Source organism: Jatropha curcas, chromosome 10 (assembly GCF_041381405.1).
Source record: "Jatropha curcas cultivar XTBG-Jc1 chromosome 10, XTBG_Jcur_1.0, whole genome shotgun sequence".
Taxonomy (NCBI): Eukaryota; Viridiplantae; Streptophyta; class Magnoliopsida; order Malpighiales; family Euphorbiaceae; genus Jatropha; species Jatropha curcas.
In genome coordinates, this window is record NC_143160.1 from 2,048,368 (window position 1) to 2,061,246 (window position 12,879).

Genomic DNA, 12,879 nt, shown 5'->3' on the forward strand with positions numbered 1-12,879 from the left:
GTAAAGAAAACAAGGCCTACATTACATAAGAAGAAAGAGTCTTTTTGATGGGAAAAGGCTGGCATGTCATCTAATAGCGACGCTTGCTTATATTTGTCAAAGAAAACCAAAAATTATGCAATTCAAGATTTTCAAGAAGATTATCTCTTTCAATTTCTCTTCACATATATAAATTTAAAATTTTTAAGCGATCATGAGATGACTCCCACCTAAACATGTGGCGTGTTGGTTTGGCTTTTGCCCTGTAGGACCATAACCTCACTACTAATAACCCACCCCATTAGAGCCTCAATCTTGCAGAAATATCAACTGCCTACTGGACCCAACAGCATTTTCTTTCTATTAATTTAATCTAACAATTATAGTATTTCATTTCCTTTTCTAGGATTATTTCATATTAGAAAAATTAACACTTTATGACGAGTTAAAATTAAGAAAAGATTAATGCTTTCTTTCCTTTTTTTTTTTCATCAAAGAGGTAATTACTACTAACTTTCAAGCTCACAATATACTATTTCAATTTTCAATTAATCAGTACATGAAAAAGGCAACTGAAACGGTGCACGGTAAAAGGATAGTCAATAAGATGCAAAGGACTTTCTTTCTTTCTTTCTTTTTCAATCTTTTCTTTTTTGGGTAGTACGTGTTGTTACAGGAGGAAGATGAGTGAAAAGAAAGTCCACCATTTTTACTCTAAAGAACTGAAAAGTTGCAAGAAAGAAAAGAAAAGGTGGTAAAAAGTAAAGAATCATAAAGAGAGAATAAAAAGGAAAAAAAAAAAAAAACTAAAAAAAGCTCCTTTTGGGGCAAGAAAAGGAGGGCAAAAGAGAAGTTAGCTTTGTAATATCATTATCATCACAAAATGTGAGAGATGATGATGAAAAAGAAAATTAAAAGAAGCCACAACATAACATATATGCACCCACCCGTGCAAGTTTTTGTTAATTTTATTAGGGGAAAAGAGAGAGATTGTGTATGTTTTGTTGTCACTATCTTTTACACACGAGGGTTGTGCACGAAAACCCATCAAACAAGTGGCTATGCACACGTGCACACTTTAGACCCAAAAAAAAAAATTGTTGCCTTGCCTTGTCCTAAACTAAAGTAACAACAGCAACGACAAAATTAGGGTTAAAAATAAACAATAAAAAATTGTGGAAGAAAGCTAAAAGAAAAGGAGGTTTCTTACTTTAATTTGTCTGTTATACCCCCGAGTACTGCAAGATTTTGCATTTCAAGGACTCTTACAGTAGTAGCTGAATGTGGTTCTCCAGTGGTCTTCCAGTCTCGTGCTATGGGCCAATATTTATTGAATTGGATCCCTAACGTTAATTATTATTCGAACCGTCCCATATTAATTTCATCTATCCTGAAATATATTTTTATTTTTTTAAAACATTATTTATTATCTATTTTTTTTAACATATTCCTATTTAATATATATTTCCATTCCTAATTGATGTCCATCATTTAATATTATAAAAAGATATTTAGGAAAAAAATAAACACAAGATATAAGTCAACCATATTAATTTATTTTTCTTAATCAATGTTAAAATCAAACTAGGCCTAAATATATGAGACAGACAGAGTACATATTTAAAATCTGATCGCATAGAAGTGATTTTATCTAAATATTATTTAGTTTAAATTTAAAAATACATGTACAACTAGAAAGTAATTTAGAGTCATCAATATTAAAATAATTTTATCTGAAATTCATTTTTAATCCTCAATTCAAACATTAAAATACAAAAAATTACTTGCTTACATTTAGTGTATGAGTCGTCTCATACACCTAGCCAATTAAAAACTTTTTTAAAAATACTATTATTTTTTTTCAATGTATGGTTATAAGTATATTCAAATTGAACTAAAATATTATTTATGATTGATTCAATATATAGACGTGGATTTATATATCGGGAGTAGATAAAACTTCTCTTCAAATACATATAATAAATGGAAACGGCTATAAAGATAGAATAGAAGGATCTGCATTGGTTGCAAATTTAGGGCTACTGGTCCCAAAATTATGAGTTTGGATTCATAAATAGAAATGGAGCCATCTGTGCATTTTGTGGTTATGTACTTTTCATTGTTTGCTAGCATTTTAGATAGCGATCCCATAAATTATTAAATACAATCTAAAAACACATCTACATTCAACTCATGTATTAAATAATAATTTATTTTTTAATATATAGTATTTTCTTTTTCTTTTTTCTCTCCTTTTCAACTTGAATTACTATAAAAATAAAAACAACGTAAGGGTCAAAAACTGTCCGCGTGACAGACAGCAACGCCACATGCAATCCACGTGAGCAACGCTAACACTGAGCTGCCGTTTCGGTTTTATTGATAAAAAAAAAATATTAGACTCGTCAACTCACGGACGGTCATGATTCTCCAAATCAAATCAGAAAGAATTGATTGATTGTATGGTGGGGCACCCACACAAAATGAGGTCACGAGAGTCACGCTTTATCTAAAGGAAAGGTTCAATTCAATGTACAGAAAGGAACATAATAACAACAGTAACTCATCCCCACCTCGCACCACCCTATTGTTAGTTCCGCCATAACTGCTTCCTCTTTTCGTTATTTTCCCTTCACTCCAAGGCTATTTCAGTCAATTCACTACGTACCATTATCTATTATTACTTACTGCTAATCTTCTTTTGTGGACCTTAATAGTTTGCAAATCTTTGTAGTATCATAGATTAGGTGGCTTGACCTTAAACAACACATTATTGCAAAATCACATTATCATCATAATCTTCCATTTATTTCCTACATAAATCAATTTATTACCCCACTAATTACAAGTTGGCAGCATCAAATAAATGAACAATAAATAATTTTTTTTAAATCATAAATTAGGAAATATTTTTTGTATAGTGATAATTTCACGGTAAATTTTTTTTTTGTTTATTTTTATTTATTGTTTAAAGTTTTTATATGGTGATAAAAAATTAATTATATCATTTAAATTATAATAAAATAATTTTTAATTTATTAAGTTACTGTTTATCTCACATAATTATTTCAATTTTAATATTTTACGTGAAAAAATAATTATTCTATCTATTCTTATTTATTATTTAAAATTTTTATATGGTGATTAAGAAAATAAATAACTATGTCATTTAAATCATAATAAAATAATTTTTAATTTGATTATATTACTATTATCTCATATGATTATTTGAATTTTAATATTTTTGCTTTAATAATTTGATAAAATTAATGTGGAAGTAGGAGCCAAGAGATGATAAAATAAATAAGAAAATTATAAAAAATAATTAATATTTTTTTTTTCAATAGGAGCTTTAGAACAAACAGTACAGCTGAAGGCAGAAGATAATCAACTTCAGAAACATCATGAGCCAACAAAGATAAAAAAAAAAAAAGACTCCTTAATTAATTAATATATTTAATAGATATAAAGATAAAATTGAAAAAGTTTTTTTTTTTTTTGAAATGGGTAAAATTGAAAAAATTAAGTAATGCTCTTTTATTAATTAATATTTCTGAAAAAAATAGATAAAGTGGACGGAAGAAAATTAAAAAAAAAAAACGACTTTCAATCATCATTATATTGTAAATAATAATTACAAACTTTTTTTCCTTATAACAAAATAAATAAATAAAAAAGTGGTGGGTCGTTACACAATGACGTGGCGATCATTAAGTTACAGAGCGGATGAAACTGGAGGATAAGGACCGGAGAGTAACGGAAACTGAAAGAGACGAGAGAGATGGAGTGTTTTTAGAGAAAGAAAGAAAGTGTTTTTGATCTATTATTTTCATTTTTATTTATATCTTGATTTATTGTTAGAACAGTTTTGAGTCTTTGACCCTTCTCTCTCCCTTTATCTCTCTGCGATTTATTTTGCACTTGAAGATCGAATCACAAATCTGATATGTTATCCGAACTCTGTTTCCAAATCGAAGAAGATGAGAAGTGTTAACAACAGCGTCGAGACTATCAACGCCGCAGCCACTGCCATCATTTCTGCCGAGTCTCGTGTCCAGCCAACCGTCGTTCAGGTAGACACGCACATACAAGCACGCACTTGTAGATTTATATTTACCTGTTCTAATCATTTCCTAATATTGTAGCCTCATTTTTTTTTTCAAATTTAGATTATGATTCATCTTCTGTTTGTGAAGTGGGAAAATGCCAGCAAAGTAGAAAAAAAAATCTATTTTTTGTTTGATTGAAAATTTTGTTCAGTTATTTATCTCCTTTTTCTTCTTTTATAAAACGTTTTAAGGCTTTTATTATAATTTTGTTTCCGTAACCGAGAGACTTTGGGGGAAGGGAAGAGAGTAAAATGTTGGATCCTGAGTCTGGTTTTTAGTATTTTGTTGCTCTAGCTGAGAAACAAATTTCGGGTAATTTTGATATTAGCTTTATCGGGTATTGAATTGTGAAATTTCAGAACTGAAAATTCTCTCTTTTTCTATTTTTCATTTTCACCTTGTGGGCTTGTTTCATTGACTTTTTTTTTTCTAGGCATTTATTTATTGCCCACTTTTGATTTTTAGTTTTATTTCTGAAAATGGGAAACGGATAAGGTAACAAAAGATCGATGTTTTATGCACTTAGAATTTGGAATCCCCTCGGTTTATTTTGCAACATCGGAAATTTATTCTCGTGCTTAGCAGAGAGTGTTCAGAAACACTATCTGTAGTGGAAAAAAGATTTTAGATAGCCAGTAAAAACATTAAATTCAATGCAAAACAAGTTTAGCCTAGAAATGTCATTTCAGGAGCTTTTTAAAACTTTCAACGTCATTCTTCGGTGCAGCTCTTCTAGGAATAGAATTGTAACCGTTTCCTCATTACTAGACTGGGCTTCTGGATAGCAATTTGGTTCTCCCTGTATGTCCACTTGCATGCATGTGTGCTTGTTTGGCTTGGGTGGGGTAAGTGAAGGGCAATTACAGGTGGTAATGGAATTCTTAGTTGTTGGCAATAGGAAAAGAAAAAATAGATATAGGGAAATGTACTTCTGAATTGAGTCAATTATCGTGTTATCAATGCTTCAGGGATGCTGTCCCATTGTCAAATGCAGAACAGTTTGCAATAAGAAAAAGAATGTTCGGTTTGATTCCCTTGGAACTAGTTCTTCACAATCTTTCTCTTTTCTTATTTCAACACAGAAAAGAAGATGGGGAGGCTGCTGGAGTCTGTACTGGTGCTTTGGTTCTCATAAAAATAGCAAGCGAATTGGTCATGCTGTTCTTGTTCCTGAACCAGAAGTACCGCAAGCTGTAGTCACTTCTGCTGAAAATCAAACACATTCAACTGCTGCCGCTGTTCCTTTCATTGCTCCTCCCTCTTCTCCTGCTTCATTCCTCCAATCTGATCCCCCTTCTGTCACCCAGTCACCAGCAGGATTGCTCTCTCTTACTGCTCTTTCAGTGAGTGCATACTCCCCTGGTGGGCCTGCATCCATTTTTGCCATAGGTCCTTATGCTCATGAAACCCAGCTAGTCACTCCACCTGTGTTTTCTGCCTTCACTACTGAACCATCAACCGCTCCCTTCACTCCTCCTCCTGAATCTGTTCAGTTGACTACACCTTCTTCCCCAGAAGTGCCATTTGCTCAACTCCTGACATCTTCTCTGGAGCGTGCTCGAAGAAACAGTGGGGCAAATCAAAAGTTTGCATTATCCCATTATGAATTCCAGTCTTATCCACTGTACCCTGGAAGCCCAGGTGGTCAACTCATCTCACCAGGCTCAATAATATCAAATTCAGGCACTTCTTCCCCTTTCCCTGATAGACACCCCCTTCTTGAGTTCCGTATGGGGGAAGCGCCTAAGCTCTTGGGCTTTGAACATTTTACCACTCGTAAGTGGGGCTCGAGACTGGGTTCTGGAACTTTGACACCAGATGGAGTTGGGCTAGGTTCAAGGCTTTGTTCTGGTACTGCGACTCCAGATGGAGTGGGGCTAGGTTCAAGGCTTGGTTCTGGGTCCGTGACTCCAGATGGTGTGGGGCTGCGTTCAAGGCTTGGTTCTGGATCTTTAACGCCTGATTGTGTGGTGCCTGCATCTCAAGATGGTTTGCTTCTGGAAAACCAGATTTCTGAGGTTGCATCCCTTGCTAACTCAGAAAATGCATCTAAAAATGATGAAAATATAGTCGATCATAGAGTCTCATTCGAATTGAGTGGTGAAGAGGTTGCACGTTGTCTTGAAAGCAAGTCAATGACATCATCTAGAACTTTCTCAGAATGCCCACAGGACAGTATGGCAGAGGAACAAATAAACAGTGAGGAGATTCTAATTAATAGTAATGATTGTTTACACATCGGGGAAACTTCCAATGAAACGCCTGAGAAACCCTCAGGAGAAACGGAAGAAGAGCCTTGCTATAGAAAACATCGTTCTATCACACTTGGGTCAATCAAAGAGTTCAACTTTGATAATTCAAAAGAAGTACCAGATAAGCCCACTATCAGCTCTGAGTGGTGGGCCAATGAAACAATTGCTGGGAAGGAAGCTAGGCCTGCCAACAACTGGACTTTCTTCCCATTGTTACAGCCAGAGGTCAGCTGACTCTGAAACCTTGCAAAATAGCCTCTGCTCTATCCATGCACGAGCAACAATATTGCTTTCCTGAATACCTTCGGATGTAAGTCTGAAGGCAACTGCGTTTTGGAGGTACTGTTCACCAAGTCTGAGATTACGGTGATCATTGCATGGGTAAAAGTGATCCAAATGACAAGTGCTGAGATAAAATAGTTTGTAGGGATCATTAGTATGAGAACTGAAAATTCTTTTCAATTTTTTCCTTGTAGTTGGTTGTTATACAAAAATAGCACTTGCATATAGGTGTTGTGTTCTAGATGGTTTTTGCTTATCTTGTGTGATAATGAGAAAAAAAAAAAAAAAAAATCTCTCCTTATACAATAACCTTCGAGTTCTATAATAATCTTTCTGGTTGTATGTACTTTGCATTTGTCTTTAGAAGCAGGGGCTTGCATTAGACAGGCATAATCTTACATAAGCAGGATCTCTATCGCGCCATTTGCCCATAGAATTTATTAAGATTGTGTTCACCGCATGCAAACTCCCTGCATCCGCAGTTGATAATACAGCATTGTATGACTCTGCATAGTAGCAGCATCAGTTTTTTCTATATGCTTCTTTGTGAATGGCTCAAGAAGGCAGTCTCATGTTCCGGATTTTGTAGGAGCACAAACTGGTTATTTAAATTATTTGACTGGCTTTGCCCTGTTTGCCTCTCCTAGATATATGCATTTTTTTTTTATTCTTCTGTGTATTGGAGTTTCTTCAGGTTAGTCCTCGCAACACGAGACATTCCAGGCTTAGGTTTAAGGGATTTATTATTAACCCTTGAACTCAAAATAGAAAAATTGCATGCTCGTGTGGCTCTGATCCTTAAATACTAAATGGCATATAGATTATAGAACATGGAAACAGAGTGTAGATAAGCGCACAAAATTTTTTTTTTGTTATATTACAGAGATGCCATTTATGGATTGAACCCATGCCAGCAATTGTTATGCTGGCTCATGACAAGCCAAATAGTAGTTGTTAGGTAACGGCCAAGTCTGACGTGTTTGTCCTACCTAACCTGCTTGTACGAACAAATAAACCGACAGAAAAGAAAGAAACAGCCCATGACTAACAAAACTTGGGTTTTGCACTATTCAAAAGATCATTACAAAAGATGAGTTTTTAGCAAGTACTCTGTTCCATTGGGAAATTCTGTAGCCCAAAAATCAACCACATCATCAGAGCAAATTAGGGCACATCTGTCATAAAATTTGGTATTTGGATAGGTGAGCTCGATGGGTAAATAGTATCACGTGGATTGCATTCTGCTGCTTGCTTGTAAAGTGCTTGCTATTTGTATAAAATAGAACGCCTTCTGTTGGTGCTTGTTATCAGATAATAGGCATGCTCTGATTCGACCGCTCTTATTTAGGATATGGGGTAGGTATGAAGTTGAAATTTTTATGATCGACAAAAATTTTAATAAATTCGTTGAAAAATAATTATTAGTATAGTATATAATCCAGGCTGGAAAAAACTCGCATATATTGGTGAATGGATCCACTTGTGTATCAATATAAAGTTATTAGATACAAATGAAGATATCGGACTGAGTGAAAGTATATATTACGAAGTGATAATTTTTTCAAATGATAGTGGTTTGCCGTATAGGCAACCCATTCATAAGATTTCTGCAAGTAAAATTTTGCCTTCAACGAATTAAAAATATATTTAAAAATCAGAATTTGTGCTCTTGGGAGGAATGTGCCTTAAGTCTTTGTCGTAACTACTCAGAACTTGTAGCCGACGAAACAGTCCAAGCACTTGTGTTGGATTCTTCACATGCATTATATTCATATTATGTTTTACTCAATAATTTTAAATTAATAAATAATCTTCCTCTCTTATGTATTCTTTTTCCTTTTTTGGGTAAAGAAAGACGAGAGCATAAGCTCAAGAAAGGATTATAGTTATTATTGGAACATAAGTATATAGTATTAATTTTTTCCTTATTGAGAAATGAAGTGGGTTTTAGGCGTTTAGCATAAGCATTACGATATGTTAAAATAAAGGAATTGCATTACTAAATTAATGCTGTCTTAAGTAATCAAAATTAGGTAAAGCTCTGTCTTGCTGTTACCCATACCATCGTCCAAGCATTTAAATTAAACAATTAACCATTTAAGGTAATTGATGAGTAAAATATTTCATGTTTCTTTTGCATGCACTATATAGCATCTTGATGGAAAGAACATTCATTATATTAGAATCTCATCTTTGTCTCTAATTTCTTTCCTTCGAATAATTTTTAGTATATGTGCAATTGATATATCTTTTTATTACATATTTTTAGCTTGTGATAATTTTCATTGAAGTAAAGAAAGAATGATTGATTTCTGTTGCACATTGTATAATACTTAGTATTATTTGCATGAAATGTGAGTACTAAGTTTGTGGATAACATTGTAGTTACGTTTAGGCTAGATTAAATAGTCAATGGCAACTACGTACAAGTCAAAGATAACTACACAAGTTGGACGTTAATTATGTACATTGGTACATGAACGGATAAGATTTTAATGTTCTTCGCTTTCTGTAAGCATCGACTGTTTGTTTGCTTTATGGCATTTGACATTTTCAGGTCTGACCAATCTTGAAGTAGTTATAGTATCTATTTTTCTTTCTGGCTGTGAAATATTTGGTGAATAATTTGATATGCAGGAATAAGAAGTTGAAGGTGCAAAAATGGTTCTTGCTTCTTCTGTTAAAGTAGTTTTAGGTTCAATTGCCTTTTCAATCTTCTGGATATTGGCAGTTTTCCCAGCTACCCCTTTTCTACCTGTTGGGAGGACTGCAGGGTCCCTTCTAGGGGCTATGCTTATGGTCATCTTCCGTGTCTTGACCCCAGATGAGGCATATGCTGCAATTGATCTTCCGATCCTTGGTCTTCTCTTTGGAACAATGGTTGTTAGTGGTTATCTTGAGAAAGCAGATATGTTCAAGTACTTGGGTAAGTTGCTTTCATGGAAAAGCAAGGGAGCCAAGGACTTGCTTTGTCGAATTTGCCTCGTATCCGCCATTTCAAGTGCCGTTTTTACCAATGACACCTCTTGTGTGGTTTTAACTGAATTTGTGTTGAAAATTGCTAGGCAACATAATCTACCTCCTCATCCATTCCTACTTGCCCTTGCCTCGAGTGCAAATATTGGTTCTGCAGCCACTCCAATTGGCAACCCTCAAAATCTGGTTATAGCAGTTCAGAGTAAGATTTCTTTTGGGGACTTTCTTTTTGGAATTCTGCCTGCCATGCTTGCGGGAATTGTTGTGAATGTTGCTGTACTTATGTGTATGTACTGGAAGTTGCTGTCTTCTACTCAGAAGGATGAGGAAGATGCCACTGCAGAAGTCGTTGGAGATGAGGATGTCAATTTTCATCGGTTTTCACCTGCTACTATGTCACATTTTCCTTCTGCAAATTCTCAGGAATGGAACTCTAGATTGGAGTCCTTGAACATACAAATCCCCCCCGATATGAATGGAGACACGAACCATGCTGAGACTCTTCGAAACCAAATAACTTCAACTGAGACTGAAATCCACAGTGACCATACTAGTGCATATGATTCTGCAAGGGATTCAAATGCACCAAAAGAGGCAACAACTGATGTGTCTTCTCAGAAAAGAGAGGAACATGTTCCTTCAGAGAGGAATGCATCCATGGGTAAGTTGAGAGAAGTATTTGTTGAGGAATATTCAGGAGAAATGCAAGAATTGTCCACAAAATGGAAAAGGATATTGTGGAAATCATGTGTCTACCTTGTTACCTTAGGCATGTTAGTTGCTTTGCTTATGGGTCTTAATATGTCATGGACCGCAATTACTGCTGCTCTAGCTCTTGTTATTCTTGATTTCAAGGATGCTCAGCCATGCCTTGAAAAGGTAAAATCTGTGATGGTGATCTGCTTTCTTTTTGTTACTATTAGAATTGCTAGCTAGAAATGATTTTGTCAATATAATGTAGAAATTGCTTAGTGAGGAATGAATAGTTTGTTTGTCTGTTGACCAGGTCTCCTATTCGCTTTTGATATTCTTTTGTGGAATGTTTATCACGGTTAATGGCTTTAACAAAACTGGAATTCCAAGTGCTTTGTGGGACTTGATGGAGCCTCATGCACAGATAGATACTCATGCCGGGACAGCAGTTCTTGCTGTTGTCTTACTTATCCTGTCAAATTTGGCCTCAAATGTTCCAACTGGTATGTATGTTGCACTTGTTCTTTTTGGTCTGAAAATTTTCTGGTTCTAAGTTTCACTGTGAAAACTAGTGGCTTAATCTCTTTCTAACACTGCTAAAAGCAAATCTCTTTAATTTTCTTACATTGAACTTGTTTATATGATCTCAGTTCTGTTGCTTGGAGGACGGGTAGCAGCATCGGCAGCTGCAATTTCTGCAGCTGAAGAGAAAAAAGCATGGCTAATATTAGCCTGGGTGAGTACTGTAGCTGGGAATCTCTCGTTATTGGGATCAGCTGCCAACTTGATAGTGTGTGAGCAAGCTCGCCGCTCTCCGCAATTTGGGTACAGCTTAACTTTCTGGAAACATCTTAAATTTGGAGTTCCCTCTACCGTTATTGTTACTGCTGTTGGTTTGATACTCATAAGATGATACAAGACAAGCCTTTTGGCAACGAAAGTTTTGAGTCGGAATGGGCCTTAGTCTTCGTTGTAAAATGTCAGATCTTAGAGCCCATGAAACAGCCCAAGCAAGGTGGTTAGCTTAGCTAGAGGGCCCATAAGAGATATATCTCAGCCTAATTATCTGTTATGTGTTATATTTCTCTTGCGATGGAGATAATCGAACTCGAGAGTTTCCATTCTTTATATCATTTATAAGATATAGAAAAGACTAAACAGATTACACCTGATGGAGATTATATATATATTAATAATTTGCATTTAATGAATTTCAGCCGGTTATTTAATTACTTCAGTAATACTAAAGTAAATTATTATGATTTATTATAAACTAATAATTTATTTATTTGTAGTAATTGATTGAAAATATTGTTTTTTAAACAAAAAAACAACAAAAGTTGGTTTTGAAATTAGCTTAAGTAAATGGTTTTGATTACCGTTAATTAATATGATTGGGTCAACATCGCACGCACTTTTTCTGAAGTCTTTAACCGGTGAAATACCAAGCATGTGTAGGACTTGTGCACGTTCAAAATGTTGACATCTAAAAGGAATTATCATATCGAGATGTTGACATCTAAAAACAAACAATAAAGCACAGCCACAATAACTAAAACTTTATTATCATCTCATCCTCATCTAGTACAATTATTTTTATATGTCTGAGTATCAAAATAATAATGTATAATATATAATAGGGGATAATTTTTCATTCAGTAAATTTATGATAATTTATATGATTTTGAGGATTGAAATTCGAAACCTCTCATTTTATGTATTTTTCTGCAAAAAAAATATAAGAAGACCAATTAAAAATTATATTTATTATTATTTTGTATGTATAATTATTACTACTTTATTTATTTATATATATAAGAATTTATAGACTCCTATAAAAGTAATTCTCCAATATTATCTTAAAAAGAATCTAAAAAATATTCTTTTAACTTTAATTTGATTTTCAATGACGATTGATTATTCACAAATCTAGATAATGCTTGCAATTAGGAGTTTGATTCTCTTAATTTGTGCTTTGTATATATTCCTAAATTATTATTTTTTTTATTTGATGGGTGCCAAAACTAAAAAAAAAAAAAAAAAAAAAAAAATCATAGGTTTATGCAATATATATGCTCCAAATGTTCATGCACATCTGCAAACGCCTCCAAATTAGAGAATGTAATATAATAATTCTTTTTCCTAATTAAATCTCATTTATGGATTATTAGTATAATATAATTTCTATTTATTACAGTACATAAAAAAGAATAATTAGTTCATAATATACTATTAGAAAATAGAAAGCATTCCTATATTCATCTCAAAGGGAAAAAATATATATATATATATATTCGTTACTATTAGAATTCTGTTTCTTGACAAATCTTTGGCTATTGAGACAAAATGTCATTCGAAAAAGAGCATATTTCCATTATCATTATTTTCTTTTTATCCTAAAAAAAAAAAAAAAAATGTTCTTAGCACTGAAAATCTATGGCTGAGGCGAAAGTTCTGTACTGTTTTGTTATACTATTCAAATACTTGCTATTAATTGCATAGTAAATTGAGTTATTGTAAATATGAGTTATAAAAATTAAATTACATATAGTTTGAAATTTTCAACCTTATTTCTTTTATGTTTTTAA

General features: G+C 33.6%; 2 protein-coding genes across 3 annotated transcripts; both read left to right on the forward strand.

Moving 5' to 3' along the window:
- The first annotated feature begins 3,913 nt into the window (after nt 1-3,913).
- LOC105648442 (silicon efflux transporter LSI2) lies at nt 3,914-11,463 on the forward strand. 2 transcript variants are annotated; one of them, XM_012234825.4, is made up of 4 exons: nt 3,914-4,052; nt 9,260-10,477; nt 10,605-10,794; nt 10,942-11,463. In XM_012234825.4, the coding sequence occupies exons 2-4, from the start codon at nt 9,284-9,286 to the stop codon at nt 11,202-11,204; spliced, it is 1,647 nt and encodes a 548-aa protein (XP_012090215.2). In that variant the 5' UTR covers nt 3,914-4,052; nt 9,260-9,283; the 3' UTR covers nt 11,205-11,463. The 2 variants fall into 2 exon arrangements, with proteins under 2 accessions (XP_012090215.2, XP_089571815.1); XM_089715689.1 differs by lacking the exon at nt 3,914-4,052 and adding an exon at nt 8,898-9,179.
- LOC105648441 (hydroxyproline-rich glycoprotein family protein) lies at nt 3,919-6,968 on the forward strand. The gene is made up of 2 exons (XM_012234823.4): nt 3,919-4,052; nt 5,171-6,968. Exons 1-2 carry the CDS (start codon nt 3,960-3,962, stop codon nt 6,572-6,574), a joined length of 1,497 nt encoding a protein of 498 aa, XP_012090213.1. The 5' UTR covers nt 3,919-3,959; the 3' UTR covers nt 6,575-6,968.
- Nucleotides 11,464-12,879: the final 1,416 nt, after the last annotated feature.